A 26,903-nucleotide genomic window follows, 5' to 3' on the forward strand; every position below is an offset into this window, starting at 1 on the left:
AAACATAAACAAGCTTGCTCGAGCCGTACTGGGAAATATTGGCCCTCGGTCGTTTTTGTACGGACCGAGGGCACTGCCACGACCTCGGCCCTTGCGCTCGGTAAGATTCTACTCGCGGAACTGCAGGACATATTTAGGCAATACTTTCCTGCAAAATTTTTCGGAAATACTTGGATGTGCCTCTGGGTAGATTTTCCTAGAAATGAACATCACTAACGTGAACAGCCCGACCCAATCCTAAGCAACAAATAGTTGTTACTTTTACCTCGAGATTGTGAAAGCAAACTAGAGGTTTCCCTACTGCCAGTGGGGTGCAACCTCAACACATTCGATCTTGTGATCCTTTCCGCGAGCTTTCGTGTATTTTCGTTTGTCTTCAACAGATCGTCGACATTCCCTAACTTCGGTTTTATACGGATAGTTTGTTGTTAGCTGTGCGGGAGGGGCGTGAGGACATGTGAGGGGGTGCTGTGGGTACTTTTGCTTGTCGATTGCAATTTGTTATAACCCGCTAAGGAAAGGGGAATGGATGACTTAGGAGGGCTGGGTGTGGGTTACTACTGATTTGAATTTTTTTTTTTTTGCTGAGAGTTATTTCTGTTGATTACAATTTTGTAGCGATTTCTGAAAAAAAGTTGACTAAAGACAAATAGTGTTTGTTTGAATTCTGGCGAATTATGGTCTCATGTTGAACAAAAAGTTGGGTTTGTTTTTTGCTTGTTCAAGTCAGCTACTTCATTCTTTGTCAACTTGCAATTGTTGCCAATTTCCACTGTTGATAGTTTTATAATGTTGCCCAATGTAATGCGTTTTTACAACGTTCAGTCATAGAGTTGGACAGTGTATAATCGCTTGTGGACGCATACCGGGCAATGAAAGAGTAGAAGAAACGATATTTAACATTCCTTCTAAATGCAACTGAGATTTCTGTAGCACACACTCATTTTGTGGACACAATACTATGTTCAAAGCCTATATATTCTTGCTATTGCGCAACAAGTTTTTTACGGTTTTCATTTCAGTTGTTGTATACTAACGAATGCCGGGAAAAGGTCGCATTGTGGCGTACATAACATAACGTACTGGCAGCTTGATCAAATTTTGTTAGGATTTTTTTTTTTTTTTTTTTTTTTTGGGGGGGGGGGGACTTTATCATGTATGGCGCTACACAAAAACGAATGAACTGACGTGCAGTGAGACTGTAACAACTAAGTGTTAATGTGGATTGGTTGGTATGCAGGCCTTGCTTTGGAGTTCAATTTTTGGGAGATGTTGTAAGAAGTAACCTTTTATTCTGTATACGAATTTACAGACGCATTTCCGTGACTACTGAATTTCACCGATCAGCAAATTAGCCCTCGTTGAAAGGTCATTGCGGCCTTGAGTCACAAAATAAATATCTTCGTTTAGCGATGATTTCACAACAGTACAATTAAATATTTAAAGGCATAATTAAAGGCATAAGTATGATTATCCGGGTGAGTGTGGCGATGTTTCGAAAACCTGAGCGGAAGCCAGGTTTTGGTCTGATCATCATCATCATCATTAATCAAAGGATTGGAATGATAAAGAGAATACGACATCTTCTGCCTCTACATACTAGGCTAACACTATACAATTGCTTAATCATCCCACTGTTTGACTATGGAGATACAGTGTGGGGTGATAAAAATAACAACACGCTTATGGGTCAGCTGCAAGTTCTTCAAAACAAGGCAGCCAAGGTCCTGCTTAATTTACCACCAAGAAGTTCATCAACCGAGGCACTAGATCGTCTGGACCTGAAGCCCCTCTTAAAGAGACGACACTTCCATCGCTGTATTATGATGCAAAAATATCTGTTGGGGGAAATTGATTTTAAATTTGACGTCAGACGCAATAGCAGTTTTCACTCTTATCTAACTCGTAGAAGTAATGATTTACACCTTCCTCGCGTGCGTACCAATTGGGGCAAGCAAACTTTTATTTATCAAGCCTCTAAGGACTGCAACAGCTTAGACAATGACTTTAAAAACATCAAATCATTGTCCCTTTTTAAGGCAAAGCTTAAAAGTTTGTGAATGATGATTTTTTAGCTATTTTTTAAATTCGTTTGATCTTGTGAAATAATTTTTAGGTAATTTTATTTTTTATTTCATTTTTAATTTGCAGGGCCCCACTGAAAACCGCCAAGGCGAGTGGGCTCCCTGGATAAATATTATTATTATTATTATTATTATTATTATTATTATTATTATTATTATTATTATTATTATTACCCAACTGCAGGTTTTTCCAAGAACAAATGTCCTTCCCTTTTATGCCCCTTTCGCTCGTTAATCCTTAGTAATGAAGAGGACATCTGTAATTTCAGTCTTCTTTAATTTGCACCTGTTTGCACCTTTCCATTTTTTTTTTTCATTTCCTTGCTTTTCGTCAATATTAGACAAATTTTCTTATATGCAGGTGTGGCTGCGAAAGAACACGGTAACGCTGTATACATTTATATTGTTTAAAGGTGACGAATGGGGGTATTACATTAAATACTTGAGTTGGGTTTTGAAGGTTTTACAATATATTGTTAACAATCAGTGCACTTCAGGATTATTTTTAAGATTTTGTTACTGATTTATAAAGCTCTAAATGGCCTGGCACCGAACTACATCAGAGATCTGTTGAAATAAAAAGAACTCAAGCCGTGTGTTAAGATCTTCAAACAACTGGTTGCTTGATGAGCCTGTGGCCAAGTTTAAAACATATGGTGATAGGGCATACGGTAGCAGGACTGAAACTATGGAATAAATTACCATTGCATATTAGGCAATTGTCATCGGTAGCAGTATTTTAAACGAAGCCTACAAATTATCTGTTTAAGGATGCCTTTGATTTGTAATTTTTACAATTTTATTCTGTGTAAATTTTTTAAATTATTATTGTAAAGCGCCGTGGACAGTTTGTGGATTACGGCGCTCAAAAAAAAGTATTTCATTAAAATTTAATTTAATTTATGTACAATTAAATATTGGACGTTTTTTCTATATGAGTGTCATCAGCATAGGCATGTACGTTTGGCAAGTGGTTGTTAGCAACATTGAACAACTTACTGGAATAAATTAGGAATAATAGAGGACCCAGGCAATTGATTTACTTATACATTTTTATGATAGCTTTTTAACCGATTTATTAATTTGATCTTATTGCTGTTATGCGCATATGAAAAGATTTCTATTGTATATGCGCAATATAAGTTTTATATTTATTTATTTATTATTGTTTATATTATATATTAGTTTTTATTCAGAAATTTGTGTCCTACCATAGCAGACTTAAACTGTATACACTTCTACATTTTCTAGGCTTAAAATAGCAAATTGTTCTACGAATACTGGGGGACTGGCCAGGGTGTGTACCGTAGCAAAAGCATGCATGTGTAATTATTAGTCAGATCGTATTCATATTAGTTATATCGTCTCAACAAAGAACCAATCCAGGATTGATAGCTGACGGTAAATCATAAGCTGTCCTAGGCTAATTCATAAACTCTGCGGAACGTTTCTGCAAATAATGTGAATGACTGGTCATGGTTTAGCTACAAAATGTGATTGCAAAATTAACGCCATGCACGACATGGCAGTCATGATCCCCAGTTTTTAGGGCTAAAATAATATTTACAGGTCATAAAACTTTGTAAAAAATGTGGCATAAGAATCATAAAAGAGCTGGTACAGTTCAGGAGATTTCAGTTCATGGCCTTGGCCAGTGATCACTCTCCACTAGGCACGATTTTCCTTGGTAGTGGTCAATCAGATAGCTCCACATTTCACAAACTTCAAGCAAATTCTTGTTGCCTGAAGGAAGGGAAAACAAAACAAGTCTTAAAAAAACCAACAACAACTCACAAACATGTCCTAGATTCAACAACTTTGTTCAAACCGTGGAATGTACGTGTGCTAATCAGTTCAGGCTTTAATAACAAAGGACGCATTTCGTGTTGTAAGTTAAAAGGTCAAAGGACACGAGTTTAAGTCGAAAATAGCTTCAAAACCGCGGAGATAATAAGGTCTAACCACTGACGTCTAACGATGGTCATAAAACGATACCCCCCCCCCCCCCCTCCCCCCTTTCTCCTCAGCCTTCCTGTTGCGTACGATCACTATTAACAAGACAAGAAATAAACCATAAAATATTTCCGCCTATACAGCTTCAAGCCGTAGCATTTTAAATGTGGTTTTTTAGGACGCCAAAACGGGCTTCATATTCTGAAAATGCGTTATTGTAAAGGCTGCCTCACACTCCTACTGGGAGATATATCGTACGTATTGTTTCTTAGACTGAATAAACTCTTGTTAGGAAACAGTGGTTAGGAAGAACTCCTGAATCTTGCCCTCGATTTGACTAGGCCGAGTGCCTAGACTGCGGGTCAGGCTTGGACTATTGGCTTTACCCTCGTTGGAGGTCATCTAATTATCTATCTTACCGATGATACACAGTCCTCGCCTTGCTCTCGTTAGAGCAACATTAATCTGGTGCTCGTCAGTCACAAACCCAAGTTTCTCTCGTAGCCATCCACTATTGGGCTCGTGGTCGATTTGGGAACCTGGCAACGACCGAACCAGCGATATGATCACAAAATCGCTTTCACTGCCTGTGTTTAGAGATATTATGCATTAGTAAGGATTTTTTGATAAACTGTGTCCTTAACCATTGTAACAGAGCGTAGAAAACATGACACCAAAACGTAAAAATGAGAACTTCTAAGGTTAAGTACTTTTTCAAGAACCGCAGAACCGCTCTACCGAAACGTTCACAAAAAGAGTTTAAAATAAAACAGCTATCATGAAGGTAGAAAAATATAAATTATCGATCAGTGAGTTAGACGCGACCTTCCTGTCACCATGATTGGATTTGCTTAGGATTTTGGACTGTGGGAGTGACTCATCGTTTGTGTCCTGTTTTGCTTTTGTTTTTAGTCCCTTTCTTTATTGACTCTTGTCTTGACCCATTGATTCGACAGGCTGCCTTGATAACTACATTTTATACACTTCATCGTACCTTGGCTTTTAACAATCGACATGACAGGAATCTCGGACAATTGCTGTTTGGCAAGATCTTCTCCTATTATGTGGCATTGAGCTCGGTAAGGGGACAAAACCACGATCTGATCCTTTCTTACTCCACAGTCGATGAGTTTTTTAATCACCTCTACCTGAAGAAAGGAACAACAACAAAAAGGCACCTCGTAACTACTGATAAATAGTGAGCGACAGCCTCAAGGCGGAAAAGTGGTGCTTCCACAATAGCTCGTTACCTTAGTTACAAAGTCTACTAGAAGTGTTCTAAATTGTAGGCCACTGAAAGACTATACATTCAGACACATATGGACCCTGAGATCGGCTGGCGTTTTAATAATCTAGAAAAAAACCGAAAATGAATTTCTTTAAGGACGGTAGCTCCTTTTGCTACTGCGCATACGTATCTCGGGATGGCCCGAGAAACTCTAATTTTTTAACGACAGTGCCTACTAATTCAAACGTATTTTTGTGTGGGAAATCGTGATCTTAGCAAGGGCGATTGCTTACTTACTTTCACAACAAGATTCAGAACGACCTCAAACTACGGCTACGTATGAAATTAAATTATTGTATCACCAGGAACAACCAACCAAAAGCTTGATGAATAAACCGCGAGTCGCAACGATTGTTATATCATTATGAGCCGATGGCAAGTGGTTGATCGCGACGGGATTAACTTTGCAATGAAATCTAGCTGGTATTGCAGTTTATTTTATGTTTTGATTCCGTAAGTCTATGATCCAAGCGGGCGTCGCGTTGCTTTTACAAATGAGATTATCAAACTGTGGCGTAACTCTAAAAAGCATATTGTACGACGACCTGTCGCTACTAAGTGTTCCAACTGAAGAACATCCTGTCTACTTCCGGCGAACACAGTGACTGTCCAGTTACTTGACGGGGAAGAGCAAAACATACGTCACCTGTGGTCGACACACGACCACTGGAGGTCTATTATACAATTATTCTGCTTCTCCACACTCACCACTTTATCCTTCTCCTTCACGTTGCTCTTGGAGCGTTCATGGCCTTCGTGTGAGGTCACCACCAGCTCTTCCTCCTTACCCACAACATTACAAAATACAAGAGGCACGTAATCCTTTGCAGTGTGACTAGGCCAGAATTTTAAAAACTTTTTGCTAATTCTTGACCTCTCTTCACGCTCCTTGACTGAGTTAGAGGTTTTCAATCTGTCGCCATAGAAATGATTCGAGGGAAATGCACAAATTTCTTCGTGCTGAAATAAAACAAACCACCAAGGAAATTAACAAAAAGTGAATACACACAACACCGGGGGGAAACATGTATGGAGGAGGTACATTGTATGCCTCATATTATTATTATCAGGAAAAACCACCATAATCAAAATAAAGGAGCTATATTGAGCCACTTCATGCTTTCTTCCAGTCTACAAACCATACATATCAGCTCAGTAGTTTGATGATTCAGTTTCATTACTGGCTTGAGGAACTAAAATTTTTAGGTTTTTTCGGTGGTCTCGTTACATTTTACAGATGTAAGCTTAAGTCATGCTGCTCACGCGATTCAATGGATCACAATTGCTGATAACAATTCCCATGTAGCATAAAATGACAACGCTCAATGGCTTAAAATCTCCGAGGTAACAATAAAAGCTCCACAATATTCATTTTTTTAAGAACCTTTTGGTGATAAGGAGTTAGTTGTTCTGTCAGTCGCGACATTTGCCTTTCTTTCTTAGCAGAACATACTGACTACACTGACTTATTCTATTTTCTGAGCTTACCATTCTGTATTGCTCCTCAAGCATCAAGGCATGGTTTGAGTAACGCTCAAACAGTGACTCCCTCAACCCCAGAGACTTGGCAGTTCTGTTGGTAACAATTGGTTGAAGCTGCATGTGATCACCAATGAGAACCACTTGTTTCGCTTGTGACCAGACAATAGGGATGAGGGTTTCCGGTTCCAAACACATAGCGCACTCGTCGACTATGCACTGAACCGTGTTGTTACAACCGTCTTTCACTCTCTTACTTCCGGCCGCGGAGCAGGTACAAAGCACAATTTGGTGGTACTGTCCTTCCCGCACGCTCCTAATGGCCCATTGTTCAGCTTTCTGTATCACCTGCGATTAGAAATTCACCTAATGTTGACTAAAGTCTAACCTCCTCTTTCGTGAGAGGTTGAATTGAAGGAGAGCACAAAGACGCACTATAAGCCCCACATAATCCCGTTAAATTGATACCTTAATTCAACGAAAATAAGAATTTTTCCCATTTCTATGTCATTGAAGCTTCGAGTTACATAATGTACTGAACAGACGCAAAGTGACTGGACACATAAAAATCTCTTCTTGGCATTGCCCGATTTTCGTTTGAATAAAACAGTTTCAGGATTTCATTCGACGAACTAAGGAGGAGAATAGTGTTCAATTAAGCCTTCATTTCAATAGCCGTACTTTAAATTTCATCCATTGACGCACAAGCCAAAATGTTTTAACTCTGTGACTTAAGGGCACTGGTGAATATTTAGTGAACGTAAATTATGGAAATCGCATGGATTAGTTGTTTTCATTATACTCTCATTAATGAAACTCTTCAAACCTTTAGATATTCCTCGACTTCATTGTCATCCACTTTTTTCTTTGCTTTCTTCACTCTGGCAATTTTTTTTTCAAATTCCTTTAACTGCCGCGCAAACGGTGACTTTTCTTTGTTTCTGATGATGTGATGTAAGGCGACAGGTTTTAAGTTCTGAGGAACTTCATAGACCTCGGTCTTTCTAGTTTGTTTCACTTGGTTTGGGATAGGAAATTCGTCCTCCTCAATGACGTTTCCGTACACTCGCAGGATATTGATACCGCTGATCCTCATCAAATACTCTACAGAGGAAAAATAGGAATGATGTATTTTTTCCAATCGGTGACGCCGGCATACTCGAAAAAGCAGAGTGCTCTTATCAGGAGTCGAACCTAAGACCTTCCGAATACTAGTTCGGATGCACAGAGGAAAAAAGGTAAGTAATGTCGTATTTAATTTGCAATGAGCATGTGTGGGACTAAAAAATGGCTGAATGTATACCAGAAACAGATAACCAGAGTGGAAAAACTTGGGGGAGCATGTACGTAGTTGCTGAGCTAACAAACCTGTAACGACGTCCACAGATTTGTTTGAAGGACCACAATAAAGGACTTGCGGAGGAGCCTTTAATGGAGTTTCTTGTTTTGGGGTGTCTGGAGGACTGTTTCCTCTAAAGGCGTCTCGTTGATTTATTTTCGAAAACCAATAGGCAATGTGCACTCCAGTTATGGTCTTTCCAGTGCCTGAAATGGAAATGGTTTAGGTGACACCTTTCAGGTTAATTGCCCAGTGAATAACCGTTGCTTAGTTAAGTAGTCTACTCAGCAGCTTCAAGCATTCATTGTAAGTGGGTTCCAGGCAAACCAGAAATGCCAGCTGGCCAAAGAATAACAATTTATACAGCATGAAGTAACTGGCAGTACCACTACAGACTACTACTCCATACATCAAATGTCTGGGTGCAACGTGGCTTCAAGGTCACTCCAGCATTTGGTGAAATTAAAGGTTTTAAGGAAGCAAAAAGGGGGCGGTGGTCTTAACGACTCTGCTTGAAAAGGTACCCGAAAATCCACAAATTGCGCCGTGCCTTACAGCTTGTTTCCACAGTTTTCTAATTGGAATAGAAAAACGCTAGGACAGCACCAATCCGTATAGCCATTTCCTGTAGTGACAAACACACTGACAATATATCTGCGTTCTTTCTCCAAAGCAAAATGTCTTGTAAAGTGTCAAAAACCAATGAATATAAATCACAATAACCAACAAGAAACTAAAGATTAAATAGAAGAAAGACCCTCGCAGTTATTTAAGCAACTTAGGCAGTTGCAAAATAAAAGCCTAAAAAAATTCAGGCTTCAACGAGATTCGAACACATGACCTCTGGCATGCCAATGCAGTGCTCTACCAATTGAGCCATCATAAAACCCGGGAGGTGAGAGCTGGGAGTTACCGGCATTACTTCGTTCGAAAGCCACTCTTAGGTCCTGTTCAAACGTGAAACTTTACATGTACCGAACCTAATACGAATTACTAAAAGTAGTAGCAGTTGTTCATTAACATTAGGTTCGGATCGGCACATGTAAAGTTAGAAGTTTGAACCGGACCTTACTGTTTTTCGAAAACATTTGGTTTTGATGAAGTGGGGTAGATTGGTGGAAGGGGGGGGGGGGGGGTGTTGTGGACGAAAACAATGGCTTTACGGAGGTATTCGTCTACAAAGTAAGAGACTCCGAAGTCCCAATGGTAAGTAAAATAATTCCCTTTCATTTTTTTTTAAGGAGGGCGGGGGGGGGGGGGGGGCGGAGGAGGATGGGGGTTGGGCATCTCAAGAAATATTTGCTGAAACAATAATACCATCCCTTCCCCATACAAAAAATAAATGATGTTTTCAACTCGTTTTTCTTTGTTCCCCCTGTGTATGAATGTTTAAAAATAGGTCACATTCGTCCTCCACAGAGGTAGTCGTAATCTCATTTTTGTCTCCGTACTAACAAGTGCGACTGCCGGTCGTGATGAGGAGGTACATCTATCGGTGCATGTACATGTACCTGGGTGTGGAAAGTCATGGACTTGATTTTATATTCTGGCCAGGTAGTCACATGTTTCTTCTCCCACCCTTGGGACGTTTTTAATACTAAACCTTTCCTATTTTAAATTCACCCCCTTTAACATTAGAGGTCCTTGCAGTGCGCTGGACACGCCTCACATATGACTAAGCCCTCAAAGAGTCTCCCTGTGTTGTCATTATGGAGATGTTTATAATGCTATCACCAAAGAAGCACAGCTGATTGTTCGAATTTTGCGTGTAAACAGAGTAATGACAACAGTTGCCTGACCAGGATCAAAGTAAGCTGATCAAAAGAAGATCGAGTTTCATCTACAAATTCCTGTTTGAACTCACCTGGTGGGCCTTGAATAAGAGAAAAATGTTGTCGCAGAGATTGTCTGACAGCAGAAGTTTGTAAATTGTTAAGTGTTCTGAGGTTACAGCCATTTACGTGGTCTGCAATCGAAAGTCTGTCACTCGGTAAACGAATAGGGTGATCTAAGGATAAAAAGATAAAATTTAATCTGGAAGAGCCGTTGCCCTTCCTTAACGATCTATTGATGTAACTCAAAGACGGACCGATGTCTACTCTAATCCAAGCATCAAAATATGTAAGTTAAGGACGTTCGTGCGAAAATCTAACTGAATTTTTTATACAACGTTTGCTTTAGGTAGGTAATGAGTTACTCGTCTCAAAAATGCGAAAAAAGAGGGGCAGTCACCGACTTTGTTTCGGAGGTATACCCTATTTTCGAAAAATCGGTCTTTGTTACTCCACATGGCCCTAGTGTCTGTTAGTCTAACAATATTGCAAATGAATCCCTGAATCCCTTTCTATGCCAAATCTTATATGGGTTGGTCTATTGAACAAATTAATTCAACAACTGACGTCCGAGACGCATGTTAGCGGGATTCAGATCTCGCGTGGGTAGAAGAATGCAAAAATGTTTAACTTCCAATATATTGATTTTATTGTTCATTTTTTCACAATCTGTGGACTGAATTGGAAAAAATTATCTTTAAAAGCAAAAGAAGGGATCACCGACCATTTGAGACAGTAAACTGCAGGCAAAGTTAACGCAACGGCTGTCAGTCTCATAGGTGGTTAAATTTCTAAGTATGCGCGCGCGCTGGTGTATGGCGTAGCTTGACATTACGACATGAATTACATGCACAGTAAGGATGTGTATAAACAATTAGCGCGGAAATCTTTTTAAACTTCTTATACTTTTAACCGTTACAATGAATGTAAGGCAGATACGTTAAGATGATAAGATAACGCTCGAAACGCCAACTATCGTATCTGTTGATGGTGATCAATTTACCTTAGCAACTCAGTCGATAAAACCAAAATTTTCAATTGGAGTTAGTTCGAGCTACCAGTATTAACCTTTGCGCTAATTGTTTTTGCGCATCCTTACTGCGCACGTAATTCATGTCGTTATGTCAAAGCTACGTCATGCACGAGCGCGCGTGCATACTTAAAAATCTAACCACATATAGGACTGGTAGCTGTTGCGTTAACTTTGCCTGTAGTTTACTCTCTCAGATGGTTGGTGACCTATACTCGATTTTAGATAGACAACTTTCTTTTCCAACTCTCCACAGATTTTAAATGAAAAATTGGAAAATAATTTGTGTAGGAAGTAAAGCGTTTTCCCACTCTTCTTCCCACGCGACATCTGAATACCACTAACTCTCGGCTCTCACGGTTTGCAAATGCGGTCGTTAACAAAGGCTTTGTTCACTTTAACGAACGTCTACAGTGGAATGGATTTGTTCAATAGACCCAGTCATATAAAATGTGGTTTAGAAAGTTTATAACAGGGATTCCTTTCTAAAATCGTTAGGCTGTCAGACACTGGAACCATATTGAGTAAAAATGACTGATTTTTCGAAACTAGGGTGCTCTTTCAGATATCATACCTTAGAAACGAACTCGGTTTCCCTTTATTTTTTTTGGGCATTTTTCACACGAGTAACATATTACCAAGCTACACAAAAGTTTAAATTATGAAAAACCATTGTTAGACGATTTTCGTCCGAACGTCCTTAACTTACCGTAGAGAATCAAGTATGAGAAATGGACATAAAACAAAGAAGATTGATATTAGCAATGAATCCGCTTCTGGGTCGAGTTAGCGACAACAGTCAAATTAATGATCAAGAACATCACATGCACGGTTTTAAATAATCTAACTAACAACTTCTTACCAGGCAGTCGCAATACATTTCCAAGACAAATGTTATGAGCAAGCGGAGTGGGGTCCCCTGACTGTTCCATATTTGGCAGTTCCATTAAAGTTGAAATCATTCGCCTGACAAGTTAAACCACAGGCAAGTTATTGATTATTTGGGTAATGAACTTTCCTCTTCAAAGACACCATTGTGTTGCATTTTTCTGCAAATTGGACAGTACACGAAGTCCTTGTATAGCCTTAAGAATTAAAGCTTTGAAATGGGCTATCAAATGCGAGGGAAGGATTACGAGTTCGGGGCCAGAGAACTGACACATGGGGAGAAAAGGACAACATTTGGGCTCTCAGTCTCACTCACGTGAAAAAAAAAAAAACTAGCAGAGCTATTTCACCCCAAAGGTATTGCAATATAACGTAACATCTTACCTTCCCATAATAATCCAGCAAAAAGAAGACCAAGAAGACCAATCCACGTTTACTTTATAAACTCACAAATAATTACCTCAAGGGGATAGTCTTCTTTATTATCTCCAGTGTACAAGTCCAACCGTTTCCATCGGCAAAACCTTTGGGAACTTTCATTGAGTTTTGAAAAAGCTTCAGCTTGTATTTCGTCAATGATTCATCAGCAAGACAAAAGATACAATGCCCCACCCAATAGCTTTTCCCGACCGAGCTTTCCCTGCATTTCTCGTCGTCGCTTGTTCTTTCATTTGCATTGTGGCTTTCAGAGCCCATAGCGAATGCTTGCACATCTACGGCTTTCTTTTCCCTTTCTTTGCAGAGCTGATGTTTTCCATCTAATGGCTCAGAGTTCGACAGACAGCCTGAGGAGGGCGTTACACAACGAACTTTTGCACAAGCGTAATCACCAGGAAAGATCTCTATCTGCCTGGTTTTGGAAAAGTTCTTGTTTAGTTGAAACTCGCCGAAAATGCTGCCACTTTCATCTTCTCTCCAATTCACTTCGATGTTTTGCAGAATTATTGTATCGTCGTTCTTTACGGCCACGGTTGCAGCTTCCATTTCAAGTAGCGGCCTCCAAAGATGAACATATCTTTTGATAGACCGATAACTTGGTTGGGACGCTTTGTTTGATGCAGCAATTGAAAAGCATTTATCGGCAAGCTTCCTATGTTCAAGGCAGACGTCTACTCCAGGCGCAAGATTAAAGAGCTGAATTTCGGGTGACATTAGTCCCCCAGAGTCGTTTGCTGAAAGCTGCACGGTGACACTGTCTGCAACGTTTAACACAAGGGACGTCTCGACGAAATGCCGCGACGTATCACCCTGTTCATCGGAAGGCAAAATTCCCTCTACTTCTTTTCCCTCCTCTTTGTCTTCCTTATGACTGTCAATCTCATCATCAAACTCGTCATCATCATCCCCATTACTACGGTCATCATCATCATCATCATCATCGTCGTCGTCGTCGTCGTCGTCGTTGTCGTCGTCGTCGTCGTCGCCGTCGCCGTCGCCGTCGTCGCCGTCGTCTTCTTCTTCTTCTTCTTCTTCTTCTTCTTCTTCTTCTTCTTCTTCTTCTTCTTCTTCTTCTTCTTCTTCTTCTTCTATTTCTTCTTTTTCTTCATGACCTGCTTTAACAAACGGGTCATATTTTCGTTTTTCTTCCTCTCTTCTTAACCGTGCCATCTCTTCCCTCTGACCAGCTATTATTTTATCCAAATTATTTAAGCGTTCGCTTAGTCTGATCTCATCATCCGATTTAACTGCATCCAAGACCTCCAGCCAAAGGTGGCTTGGAATGTGGTAACCACTTTGGCTGACAGAAAACATACCCTGAATTCTGAATCGATCTTCGCGAAGATGTCTATCTAGGTTTCTACTGTGCTTCGCGCGTCTGATATTTTCTGTAGAAGCGTCGTAGATTCTAAGCTTCCACTTTAGCTCCAGACATCCGGAAGTTTCGTTTAGCTGGGGTTGCTCAATTGGGCCAAGGTGTCTAATCTGAACTCGCCTTTGTTTCTGTGAAAGAAACTGGTTTAAATCAGATGAAACTTGCAGCTGAATGAAATCTTCTTCGATCATTTCCACAACGGCGGAGAACTCACAACTTCCTTCACTGAGTTTTACAGCAACTTCAACTTGGGCACAATCTTTTTCAAACCTGCTTGATTTGTCAGAAAGAAATGCGCACCTACGATAAACGGGGGCAATATCGTCAGATAACAGTTCTCGCCCAGCAGTCTCAAGCAACAAACGATGAACTACAATGTCAAGATAGCGACGAATTGGAGAGGTGAAGCGAGTGTATTCACGAACATTCAACGACCAGTGCTTTCTATCATCCGCCTGCACTTGAGCAGCGATTACATCTTCAGCTCTTCTTTGCAGAGAGTTAAAAAACGAATGCGCCACTGCCAGTTGCGGATAGATGTTATCATTACAAATCCAAAGTTTCAATTCCCTCTTATCCGGTTTGCGGCGTGCTTTACAAATGAGGCTCCACGTGGAGGTTGGCAGAAAGAACTTCTCCACGCATTCAACTTCTTCAGACGAATGCCTCTTGAGGGAAAGAGACAGCCTGGCACAATTTCCGAACCTCCCTCGCCACTCATTAATCTTGCGCGTCTTCGGGGGACGTTGGATTCTCAGCGGTGATAGGTCAGCTTTCATTCTCACAAGGTGCTTTGCTACTGCAGTGTTGGCCAGGATCATCATTTCCTCTACCAGCTCATGAGCCTCAACGTCCTCCTTTCGGTCTGCATGGTTGAAGTGAAAGTACGATCCGTCAGACAGACGCAATTTTCTTCTTTTCTGAGCTAAGGAGTTTAGTATGAGGATGCTTTCTCCGATCTCCGAAGTCAGTTGTCCATCTTCGCGCCTGCAATAAACACTCTCGCCAAGTATGACCTGCTGTGCTTGGGAATACGTCAAACGACACTGCGACTGAACAACGGATCTACAAAATTCAAGCTCCTCTTCTCCCTGAATACAACCACTCTGATCCAACGTCAGATAAACGGACACTGCAAGTCGATCTTGATCCGGCAAAAGACTGCAAATGTCATGGCTTAGGGCCTCGGGAAGCATAAGGACGTCTCCAAATTGACTACCTCCAAAATACGAGGTACCTCTTCTCTGGGCCTCGTGATCGATTTGACTCCCCACCGGAACAAAGTATGACACATCGGCAATGTGAATTCCGACTTTACAGTAGCCATTCTCTAACCTTTCGATTGTCAACGCATCATCCAGGGCTTTACTTCCGGGAGGATCAATTGTGAAGGCGTTCTTTACCAGTGGACGGCTATTTCTTTCGTGAGGGATACTTGACCACCTCTCTGTGAATCTTTCTAACTCTTTGCAAACGTCTCCTGGAAATTCTTCTTTGAGTTTATATTCAGCTTTAAGAACCTTGAATGCGTCAGAAAGATCATTTCCCTTTCGAAACGCCTTCGTCACAATGCCAAGAGGATAAGGGAATTCTCGTCTCCATTGCAAATATTGCACGACAAAGAAGAATTTACCGCTCAAAGCTTCTTGTCGGGGAAGGGTTTTCACACGCACTGCCTTTTCATCTGAACCGGGTTCAATTTTTCTGTAAATTGGAACTCCCTTACAACTTTCATCGGTAAGGTTAGCGATTGGTGTCATTGATTTGTTGATGGGATACATTATCCGTGGGTTATCCTTGGACATTGTGCATACAAACTGCCGCTCACGAAGATTGATCGCATGGTAGCGAACACCACAGATTTTGCCCTTCAGTCCTTCAGAAGCACCTGGAAGTTCAATAGAATCACTCGAAAGCTTCTCGGACAACTTAACTACCACGACGTCACGGTCAAACGTCTGGCGTGTGCCTCCTTGTATTATGATATCCTCACTCTTGGCGTCTTGTATCTCACCACACGAAGTTCGTGCTTTGTCGAAGGTAACTCTCAACGTGCATTCACGATAGAGCTCAGGCTGTTGTTGAAGCAAGCGATCAAGATACTCCTGTTGTAAACATTCTTGGTTTTGCACTTTAGGCGTACGAACAAGGCGTTCTGTTCTTTCACTGTATTTATAATCCATGTTTACCAGAAAAATTTTGGTTTTGCCTTTCTTTGTTTTCATTTCGATGTCTTCGTGGACTATTTTGCTTCCTGTGGTATTGGAATCTAATATTTTCCTGTTTCTCGTGGCTTTTTCAGGTAAGGGATACATCTCATCCTTCTCTTGCTCTGCGTTACCTCCAAATTCTGTCTCCGTTGCTTCCCCTTTGCTTTTTGTTTCATCTCTAATTTTCCTTTTCACCTTCATTTCTTCGCACTTTTCCTTCAAGGCTTGGATGATAGGATCAATATGCCGTGGGGGAACAGTTTCATCCACGTTTTCATATTCTGCAAAATCATCTGCACTACCTGGGTCGTCACTCATGGACATTTCGTCAACAGCATCGTCGGATTCAGATGCACTATCATGTTCGCTCCCGTCTTTCTCAGCTAAATGGCTTTTTGCTTCAAAAGGAATGGCGTTTTTCTTTTTTGTGTCATTTGGGTCATCCGTTTCGTGAAGTAAAGAAGAATTGGAGGATGTTATATCACTTACATCCGAAAAAGATGGTTGACCGGTTCCCGATGGTACAAACTCGGCAGCGTTGACATTGAGTCCACTCTCAGAAATGCTTTCTTCGAGCTCGTTGTATTCAAAGCCAAACATTTTCCCTTCCTCACTACATCGCTTGATGAACTCCTCCCATAAACCTTGGCAATCACCAACGGTTCTTAACGAAAATGGATCTCCAACCACTGCGATTAGAGATTGCGCTCGAGTGAGAGCAGTGTTGAGTAGCTTGGGGTCTGACAAAAAGTACAGGTAAGGCCTGTCACTCTCATCTGTTCCGGGACCCTGCTTCCCCACGCAGGTGTGGAACGTTCGAACTGTGCTTACGAAGAGAGCTCGGAACTGTTTACCTGATGAAAATTTAACAAATGCAGGTCAATGTTGACAGCGAAGAAGGAATAACATTCAACATTTAGTTTTTTGGTAAAAGAAGGAAATTATAGTCAGCAGCGTGATAAAGACAAATAGCTTTGATAATAGCCCATAATTTATAAGAGAAACAGACGTTTTTAAATTACTGGACCTCGATCGAAATTACATCTTATTAAGTAAATACTTCTCCCTATTGCTCAGAAATTATTCTAATATACTCTGAGTCAATTTACCTTGAATGTTTTCAATAGTTTCAACGTCTACAGCTCCAAGACCAATTTTTCTGAGCCCATCTCGAATTGTTTTGACCTATTTGAAAGGAATTAATGAAAATCAGTGAGGCAATTATATCCTGGCGGTCACGTACATTACAGACAGTTTAGTTGGTCATGGACAGAAGCTCGTTGGGTTGTTTAAGTTCAACAGGTATCCTGAATAAATAACATTTATTCCCACTGCTGGTTACCATGCAGCTAGCTCGCCATCCTCTTCAACACTTCCGAGGCCAGTATCCACAATTAAAGAGTCTACCACCTTTTTTACTCTCCCTTCTCGAATGCTGTCGTCCATTGGTATCTAAAACAACTGCTCGCCGGCCAGGAATTCAGAGCCCAGAAAATTGCAAGCAGAACAGGCTTTCATGTCAGTGACCACGGGCAACCAATGCTAGATCCTCTGCCTCGTAAAAACGTTGTACTACGGCGCGGACGTCTTCATAACAAGGACAGGCCGCTTTGAAGTTTCCCTTCATAGTCATTATTATCATCATCATTATCGATATTTCTAATTTTTGTTATTATTTTTATTACTACTGTTAAAGACATTGAACTGTAATCGATCCAATGCGTTAAAGGAATCGCTTTAAAACTAAATTTCCATTGCTAACCACATTTGAGAAAAAAAATGTTATTTAACCTTTCCTTGCTTAGCCAAAGCACAAGTCTGGCATCTTGAGTGAATGATACTAACAACTATCTTCTTTTAGTAGAAATCTACTAGCGTTCTATCACGAATGCTACTCTCTTATTGGCTACGCTACTTATTATCTATTCTGTTGTAGATAGTGAGTAGAGTGAGTAGCTTAAAACTGTGCGATCGTCAACAAAATGGCGTCCGTGTCTTCGAAGTGCCTGTGAAGAGGATTTGGATAATTTACTACCCGAGGCAATTCTAGAAAAAAAAAACAACCAAACATGGAATGAAGATTTTTTTACGGTAAGAATTTTATCCTTCATTTACACTTTTAAAAGTCGGCAATTTAACACTTTTGAAAACATTCAAAGTTGCGTTTCACTGACACATTTTTTTGTCAATAAATTTTAGAATGGTTCGCAAGCCAACAGAAATTCACCGTCCCTATCGAAGAGCAGCCAAAAGAAGAGCTAAACAAATGTTTGGATGTTTTTATGCATCTGTAAGGCAAAAAATGGAAGCGAATTCAAAGTTTCCTCCTTGCGAGCGATTCGCGGTGCCATTGACCGGTATTTAAAGCAGCCACCTCACAACAAGCCCTGGTCAATTATCGATGATTCCAAATTTGCAAAGGCCAACCAAACGCTTAACGCTTTTTGCAAAAACATGATGAAAGAAGGGAAAGTAGGTCCTGAGGTGCATAAAAACCCAACAACCAGCGAACAAATGGGAGAATCTTTCATAAGCGGTCAGCTTGGCGACAACACACAAGATCCCTCGCAACTGCTGCGAACGGCTTGGTCTTACATGAACCTTTACTTTGGAAAAAGAGGACGAGAAAATCTACGAAAACTTACCAAAGAGAAGATGGCTTTGCAGACTACGCCCCAAGGCAGACGATATTATGAGTTCCGAAGGGATGCTCTGATGGCCACCAAAAACTACCAATTCGGACTCCACATTTCAACAGACGAATCCGATGGAAAGATGTTTGAAGCAATCATTTCCAGTCGCGGCCCAGTGAAACAATTGAGAATTTCATTAAGCATATCAATCCCAAATTGGACTGCCTATTCCAACGACCGAGGGGACTGTCAGGAAAATTCAATCCTGAGAATGAAACCGTGTGGTATTGTAATTCACCAGTCAGTGAATCCACCCTAGCCAATATGATGAAAACCATGAGTAAGGCAGCTGAAATTACTCCATCTCTCACCAACCACTGTGTGAGAGCTTCGGCAGTAACCGTGTTATCGGATAACAATGTTGAGGCAAGACCAGCAAGGCAGTGACAAGCGAGAAATCAGACAGCTCGTTTGAATCGTACGACGCATGGGCATCGTTCCACCAGAAGGAGAACATGTCGAACATTTTGAGTGGATTCGTGCCCGGAGAAGAGACATCACACCAGCCACTAGCTATTCAGAATCGCTCCAATGTTCAGGTGCAAATTGAGAACGAGAATAATTCATCCAGCTCTTCTTCTGCCGTTGCATCCCAAGTTTATCAGCAGTCAAACGCCCATCTTCCACAGTCGTTCGGTTTCCACGATTGTACGGTATCCATTGTAAACAACAATTTTTTTCGCTAAATGATGTTCAACTTCCCATAACTTTCTTCTCATTTACGTTTTCTAGATTGAGAGGGTGATTTCTAAAGGCAACGTTTACGCCAGTATATCTTTGCTTGTCATTTTACAATAAAACCCGGCTCCTCGTTTCAGTTTCTAGCGAATGACAGTTTATAAAATCTTGAATCAAATGCAAAGGCGCACACACAGAAGCCAATGCAATGTGGTGCAGTTGTCAATGGTCCGCGCATGGTGTGACCTATTTATATCATAATTCAGTAAAAACGTGAACCTGTCTTTTTGTTAAGTTCTGAACGACTAGTAGACTTATACTAAAAGAATTAGATTATTCGCTCTCAATTTCTATGCGTGATAGTTGATTCGGGCTTCGCCCTCATCAACTATCACGCGATAGAAATTCGAGCTCATAATCTAATTGTTAAGTAGTGCTGTTGTTTGATAGTTTATATTACCAATTTAACGGTCAGAAAATTTGTCGCTAAGAAATGTTGCATGAAGACTGAGAATTGGTGTTACATGTGTGTGCGTATGGTACTGACCTGATAGCTATATGATGAAACGACTGCTATTTGTCTAAGATCCTTTGTTCCCCATTCTTCCGGCCAGCAATCACAAAGCTCCTTCACTCGCTTTACAACTTCGTTAACCTCTGCTAAGTTACGATATGACGCATGGCTCTCTTCGATCTCCTCTTTGCCAAGAGCGGAATAGAACACGAGTGGGCCAAACTGAGGGTGAAGAGGTTGGTCCCTACCAGAGGAAAGCTCACCACCGTAAAACATGTCGGACGAGAACTGAAGCACCCGTTCGTTTGAGCGGTAGTTTTCTGTCAGCAAAATGAGATGAGGATCTAGTTTTGACCCGTCTTCACGTCTTTGGTAGTCGTAAAAGAGTCTTTCCTGTAAGGAAACTTGGAATCCCCACTTCTTTGCTTGAGGAGAGAACACATCGGGACTCATCTAAGAATGACAAAAAGCAGCATTTCATTGCATCTGATGCACAAAGTGGATACTATTCGTAATCTGGGAATGGTCTTATAATTTTGGTAGAATACTGATTTGTGGAGTAAAAACTAGCACCATTGACTCTTCGACTAATAACATGGTTAGTTGACTATTGATGGTAAGACGTAACGTATGACTAAAAAGGTCTTTCTGAGGTAATTCACTAAAGTAGATAACCAAGACATAGTTTTTGAAATTAATCTGGAATCTGCAATCAAGTTCTCTCACCGATGCCCAAAACCTGCTCCACAAGCTCCGGTGAGCTGCAAGACTTTTAGAAAGAGATATTTACAGATGCACAGAGATCGTATACCTGCATGTGGTCTCCCGTGAAAACCACTTTGGTATTGTTCCCTGCTAGGGTGAGTGGCGTTAATGTCTCCGTCTCCAGCGCTTGTGCGGCCTCATCAATAAGGATGTGTGAAAAAAATCCTCGATGAAATTCCATGTCAAAAAGAGCTCGGGACATGCCCAGAGTAGTTACGACAACCCGGTGACGTATCACGTCTTCACGAGTTGGAAGTCTGAAGGCTTGCGCTGGCGTACCTTTGTCTGCAATGAGACAATACTCCTTCACCGTGTCAGAAACAGTGGCCAGTTTGCGGAACGGCGTGTAAATCCTTAAAGGTTTACATGCTGTTATGCCATGGTCATTTTTCAGGTAGTGGTCCAGTAGTTCCACATGTATATCCGCAGCGCTGTTTGAGTGAGTGCAGATGAGCACCCGGTTGTTTTGGTTTACGGAGATACGGCGAATGGCTTGATTCAGCGTGAAAGTCTTCCCAGTGCCAAATGGACCGAATACCACGAGGGGAGGCGCATCAATCGCGGGAGCGGCTACCTTCTTAATAATTTCTTTCTGATCTTCGTTCAAATTTGGGTCAAGAATCCATGGCAGATGATTAATCTAAAAACGCAACATTTAGTTACATAACTTCAACAGAAAGAGGAACTGTAAAAATAATGATCATGATAACCAGGCCGGCTCAGGAAAATTAAGGCATGGGCCCCCAATTAATCACTCAAAAAGTGACGGGGGGTGATCTATCTCAGAACACTTTGGCAGTAGAAGGTTGAAACTTTGCTAGATACATATATTGACAAGTTGTGTCAATTTGGTGTTTTTGAATTATTATTATGTTGTCACGTGACTTTGCACGGCCACAATTTACAGAAATGATATAATAAACGCCCTTAACACTATTAAAATGATAAAAAATTAAGGACACAAGAAAAAGTGTTGCCATTTTAAGATAAAGCTTTTTCAGCCGATGGAAGTCACGTGACCTAATTTGCATAATATAAAAGTACCAAATTACCTCGAATCAATAATGTATGTATCTGTCAAAGTTTTATCTGTCTACATTAAAAGTGTTTAGAGATAGAGAACCCCCACACTTTTTGAGAAAACAATTTTGGGCACATGCCTTAATTCACGCGAGGGACTCATCAAGCTCCTGCAAGTCTATGTGATTCCTAGTCATTGTTGCTCCTAAGCAATAGACTTTTCAATTGACACAACATTCAGTTCATGTGTTTTCTATGAAGGCTTTATTAATCCTACAAACTCATATTATGGTTCATTACGTACGTATACGTCTTTTATTTAAGATGCTTACAGGCTTCCGACCGATTTCATTGGCATTACCTTAAAGCCTGATTACTTAAGACTTAGTTACCTACAAATCAACAGCGGTTGCTCAGGGATGTTTTACAGATGGTATTTTTTCAAATTGGAAAAATGCAAAGGGATGAACATATCGAGTTTATAATCGTAATTGCGTGTATTTAACTACTGCCAGTTCCCAACCACGCATCAGAGGGGAAAATTCCGTGAAACTTGTAGAAAAAGAAGTAGAGTTCCAATTTTTTCAGAACCTGGCGTAAGTAGTCAATATTGTTTTGTAATTAAAGAACTGCTACTTATCAAGAAAATTGATTAATTCCCGTGCTTCTATAACGTCATAACTTCTATAAAAATTCGAATTTCAAAATATCAATACGTCAAGTTTTGCATCATGGCGATCTTTAAATATCAGCACAGTTGCCAATACTGACAGGCGTACCCGATTAGAGTTTGAACGTCGTGGGCAGCGCGAAGACCCTGGGAGACGCTGCAAAACACTCCACCGAACGTGAAGTACTTTATGACGTGGCACACTTAATTTTCGCCTTTGCTTCTCTTCTTCCGGGATCAAATATGGCTTTTTAACCTATTTGATGCCCGACAAAGTGTACCTAAGATTGAAAATCAAGGGTGTTACGTAACAAAATACTCCACGTTTCGAGTAGAATTTTTGCAGCTTGTGCCAGGATCTTAGCCGTCCTTCATTTTGAATTTCGCGAGGACCCTGAAGACGATGATTGTTTGAGTTTAGGCCTTTTTTGTTATGATCATGTGACTTGCCAAATATGGTTGTGACTCGAAAATCGTGAGCACATTTTAATAAGGAAAAGATGAACCAAACAACTAATCTGCGGAAGTTAAGATTTTCCAAGATATGACGACTGGAAATTTTCCATAGCAACAGTATGGTAGATAAGTTAGTCCTTCTTTAAGTATTTTTTTATTATTATTTTACTATTCTTTAAGTATTTTAAAAATACCTTCTCTTGCAAAACAGTACTGGTTATCTCCGGAAATAGTATACGGAAATGCTCTGGTCCCAGTCTATCAATACTGTCGTGCATCTCACAAAAAGGAAGTCGATTGATGTGAAACTGGACGTCCACTGTGAGGGAAGTATTATTTGACAGCTCCAAGTCTTTACAGCATCGTTCAGACAGTTTTAATATGACTCTACTGTCCTCAACCGAGTCAACCAATACTTCATAGACCACTGAATTCTTCTGGCTTTTTGCTATTAGCACTGAACCAAAGCTTTTGAACAGATTTCTCATTAACAGTCTACCTTGAGCATCATCAGGTGTTATCGGGCGCGAGACGTGAAAGGAACCATACAGCCACTCCTCTTGGGCGTGCAAGACCTCGTCTTTTTTTACAACCAGCTTTGTAGCGTGCAAATTTACCATCTGCACATTGAAACTGCAAAATTTAATGCAAAACTGAGTGAGTTAACTTGCTTGTCTAGTTTGGTGAGTTCATCTGAGCAAGGTGAGGATTTTGACTTTAACAAACCCAGTTTCGGATGACCTTTCCCTCAATCTCATCATAATGTTTTAAATAAACAGCGGATTTAAACAAATTATTCGCATAGGACCTTCCTCCCACTGATCGTTTTCCAGCGACCAACATATCAACTGAGAGAACATTCCTTATAACGGAAACAAGAGAAATTGAAAAAAAAATTGGCAGGAATATGATATCAGTAGTGTTCAAATCCGGAAAGAATGCTATTTCACTGACTGCACCGCCTCTCTTCTTCCTTCTATGGTGCGTAGTTGCCTTCGCTCATTACTTACAATGTATAAGTTAATGATAAGCAATGTTCACATATGTGTACCTGGCAATTTGCTTGCGAATATAGAACTCCTCAAGAAATAATAGCTGATGCATGACATCCATGTAGTTTTTAGGACTCAAGCCTTGTGACTTGTCAAGAAGAGGACACGGAACAATATCCTCCACTTTGGGTAACTTGTACTTGTCTATTAAATGATCATTGTTGAACACTGAGGGTCGTTTGGGCTCAAACGTGATGATTTCGCGTGATCCGTCATCCCACAGAGTCCAATTTAAAGCCAACTTGGACTTCTCCTCGCCAAACTCTTGTAGAAATTCTTGACTGCCCACCTCTATGTTCATCTTCACAGCAAGATGAGCAGAGTCTTTCCCGAAATCAAGAACCAAGACTTGTGCAAAGCTTCCAAAAACCAGGGTTGAGAAGGACACTGTGATTTCTACTTCGCATTTTCCGTTCAAGGAGCGCAGATATGGATTCACTCGGTAGTGGAGCTCATCAGTGATCTCTTCAGTGTCAGGGGGCATCACATCCTTTGTTGAACCGTCAGGATATTCGGCATTAAATTTAATGCTTGAAAGGGTATAACATTTGTGGTACTGTGGGAGGAGTACAATATCTTGAAGATGACCAGTGTCACTCGCCTAAGACAAATTAAGAAAATATCCGTTTGAGGAAGTAACTGGAGACATGACAGTGCGAGGGAATTGGTCAGGAAAAACGTTTTTGGTGTCTTCGGTTGATATGTCCCATTAGAACGCATGTTGAGCCTTTGAAGTATTCTGCTTCCATTCAGTTGAAACCGTTCCAATTATTAAAATTAAAGCGATTTAACGATTTAATAATTAAACCTGCTGAAAGAAATGGAAAAAAATTAAGCCGAACAACGGACAGATATAAAAGTAGTTCTACAGTGTGCAGAAAACCGGTTTCCTCCACGTAAATATGCGATAATTTGTGAGCAAATATGACCAAAGTCGAGCAAACATACTGTTTTATCGCATATTTGCTACCCATGTAGATCTATGCTTTCTTGGAGCAAACGTGTGTCTTTTCTTCACAAATGTGTACATCTTTCTCACATTTGCAACGGTGTATAAATTTTGTGTAAATGCAGTATTTACCATCTTCGCCTTATAGGCAAATCTCGTTCAAACATGAAGTTTGGTTTTGAGCAGATATGACCAAATCTGATCTGATATAGTATTTTCTTCTCATTTGCTACCGTTTTGCTACTACTGTAAATCCGTTTTTTGGTGCAATGAAAGTGTTGCTAACATCACCTCTCACTGGCTTTTCGCCATTAACAAGAGAATTGAAAGAGAAAAATCTGTTGTTTAGAGTATGGTGGTAATATTTTAACTCAGTAAGCAAACCACAAAATTAGATCACCAGAACCTCGAAAGTTCGTTGATTCCCGGTGGGTAGTTGCAGTAAAGAAGGAGATTCCACAGTGTACATGAATAAAAAAAATAGGGATGGCAACGATAAAGTGGAATGGAGGAAGTATTACTACCTCTTGCGAGTGTCAATTTCTACAGGAGCAGGTCTGTGAACTGTGTCAGATCTAGATACTATCCTCTCCGGAGTCAGCTCACGGTCGTTGGTTTCAGTATTTTCGTTTTTTGCTGCAGAATTTGCATCCGTGATCCCTCTTAATGACCAAACTTCAGGTAAAAAATAAAGCGACTGAAACCTTCTTATAATGTTTGGACGTCGAATAGCCAAATTGTTTGTGAATCCGCACAGACGCGCTTTCACATAAAATCGCCGCGGCGTTTGTTTTCATGAAAAAATCAGTACTCGCTAGGCCAAATTTCTTAACTGGGGCGAATATATCAACTCGGATCCAATCGCTGCCAGCCTCCCCACCACTGGTTTGTGTTTGTGTTGTCTATGTTACCTCATAACAGACACGCAATGTCCAACTGTAACATTTTGCTCCTTCGCTGTCCAGCGGTATCTGTAAACAGACATCCAGTTCACTGGGTTCGCAAGAGACAAACACTCCTGGAAGACTGCAAACGAGTTCATTGAGCTAAAACAAAGGCGAGAAAATTATAAATGAAACAACTAAGAATTCGCTGTCAATGAAGAAAACCATACATCATGCAGAATGGCATGATCAGAGAATTTACAGGGTTTGTTTTCTCGCGATATTTAAATGACAAAAAGAAAATAAAAACACATTTGTTCTTGTAAGTTACAGCGAACTTTCTTGGTGAAATTAAGATAAACCGATGGTAATCTCACTTAACTTAAATCACTAGAAGCATACATTCTCTGATTGATAACACCCTTCCCAAATGGAGGGGAAGATCCTCCGGGAAAGAAAAAAAGGGGAGAAAATTAAACGAATCAATCGTTTTTCAAGCCCATTAATTTTAGAAAAAAATATAATGGTTATGAATGCCACGACTGATATAAATATGGATTTGCCGTTAATGATTGGAAGTGCAGCCAGCTACCTCAAGCTTGTTTAGAGGCTGCCTATTTATAAGAGTTATCGAAAAGCTGAACTTGGGTGTACTGTGAAACAAATTCAGAAAATGACCCAAGAGGAATTGAAGCCCACGTCGACATATCTAGACTTCGAGTCTAGTAACTTAATCAGTCTTCCCCGGTACCTCCTACTTAATTATTTGAATTTTTATGGATTGTTCATGATTTTGCTCTCAAAAAATTATGATATTCTAATCTAGAAAAGAGCAAAATATATCAGTCATTTTATACAAGACCATATCACTGTGAACATTTTTCAGCTATCAAACCTGATAAGTAGGAGTTGAGAGCTCATCGTTCATTGGTGAAGCGACTTTATTTTCTTCTGCAGAGCTAGCACCTCCCTGCTCCTTACTTTCTTTGACAACTGTCTTCTCCTTGCTTTCCTTTTCTTTCTTCTTCCATTCTTTTTCCATCTTTTTCGAGTGGTCGTTCCATGCTGTAAGTTCTTTCTCGCCATGCGCATATGGGCAGGCTTTGCCAAATTTACACGTTCCTTTTTTCCACCTTCAGTCGGGGGAATGGAAGGTAATATAAGTGTTAGGGAAATATACGTTACACGTTACAACATAAATGAGGTTGGTCTACATTTCATTTGGTGTTTCGGCTCGACACAGTGTGGGGTCCTATGAAAATGAAGAGCTATATTAGTTAACTCCGTAGGATTGAGAAAAGCCTCA

General features: G+C 40.5%; 2 protein-coding genes and 2 pseudogenes across 8 annotated transcripts in view; 3 read left to right on the forward strand and 1 right to left on the reverse strand.

Annotated features, from left to right (window-relative positions):
- The window catches only part of LOC146461128 (uncharacterized), a 170,897-nt pseudogene that overhangs the window by 137,045 nt on the left and 6,949 nt on the right, over positions 1 to 26,903 (forward strand). The gene's annotated exons all lie outside the window — the stretch shown is intronic.
- The window catches only part of LOC146461132 (uncharacterized), a 303,232-nt gene that overhangs the window by 101,696 nt on the left and 174,633 nt on the right, over positions 1 to 26,903 (forward strand). The window lies entirely within an intron of this gene.
- Positions 1,271 to 26,903, reverse strand: part of LOC146461137 (3'-5' exoribonuclease HELZ2-like) — a 71,073-nt gene continuing 45,440 nt past the window's right edge. For all 6 annotated transcript variants that reach the window (XM_085087412.1, XM_085087410.1, XM_085087408.1 and 3 more), the window contains 17 exons: positions 26,493 to 26,730; positions 25,625 to 25,759; positions 23,764 to 24,365; positions 22,907 to 23,345; positions 20,613 to 21,206; positions 19,835 to 20,254; positions 17,026 to 17,101; positions 12,354 to 16,770; positions 11,868 to 11,971; positions 10,008 to 10,151; positions 8,173 to 8,349; positions 7,631 to 7,908; positions 6,814 to 7,152; positions 6,034 to 6,285; positions 5,032 to 5,185; positions 4,457 to 4,624; positions 1,271 to 3,827 (listed from right to left, as the gene is read on the reverse strand). In XM_085087412.1, coding sequence (XP_084943538.1) covers positions 3,724 to 3,827; positions 4,457 to 4,624; positions 5,032 to 5,185; positions 6,034 to 6,285; positions 6,814 to 7,152; positions 7,631 to 7,908; positions 8,173 to 8,349; positions 10,008 to 10,151; positions 11,868 to 11,971; positions 12,354 to 16,770; positions 17,026 to 17,101; positions 19,835 to 20,254; positions 20,613 to 21,206; positions 22,907 to 23,345; positions 23,764 to 24,365; positions 25,625 to 25,759; positions 26,493 to 26,730 — 8,641 coding nt within the window. In that variant the 3' untranslated portion in view covers positions 1,271 to 3,723. The remainder of the gene's footprint in view (positions 3,828 to 4,456; positions 4,625 to 5,031; positions 5,186 to 6,033; positions 6,286 to 6,813; positions 7,153 to 7,630; positions 7,909 to 8,172; positions 8,350 to 10,007; positions 10,152 to 11,867; positions 11,972 to 12,353; positions 16,771 to 17,025; positions 17,102 to 19,834; positions 20,255 to 20,612; positions 21,207 to 22,906; positions 23,346 to 23,763; positions 24,366 to 25,624; positions 25,760 to 26,492; positions 26,731 to 26,903) is intronic.
- Positions 17,182 to 19,805, forward strand: LOC146461138 (uncharacterized; annotated as a pseudogene).

The sequence above is a fragment of the Pavona decussata genome, unplaced genomic scaffold (assembly GCF_977016875.1).
Source record: "Pavona decussata unplaced genomic scaffold, jaPavDecu1.1 SCAFFOLD_202, whole genome shotgun sequence".
In the NCBI taxonomy this organism is placed as follows: domain Eukaryota; kingdom Metazoa; phylum Cnidaria; class Anthozoa; order Scleractinia; family Agariciidae; genus Pavona; species Pavona decussata.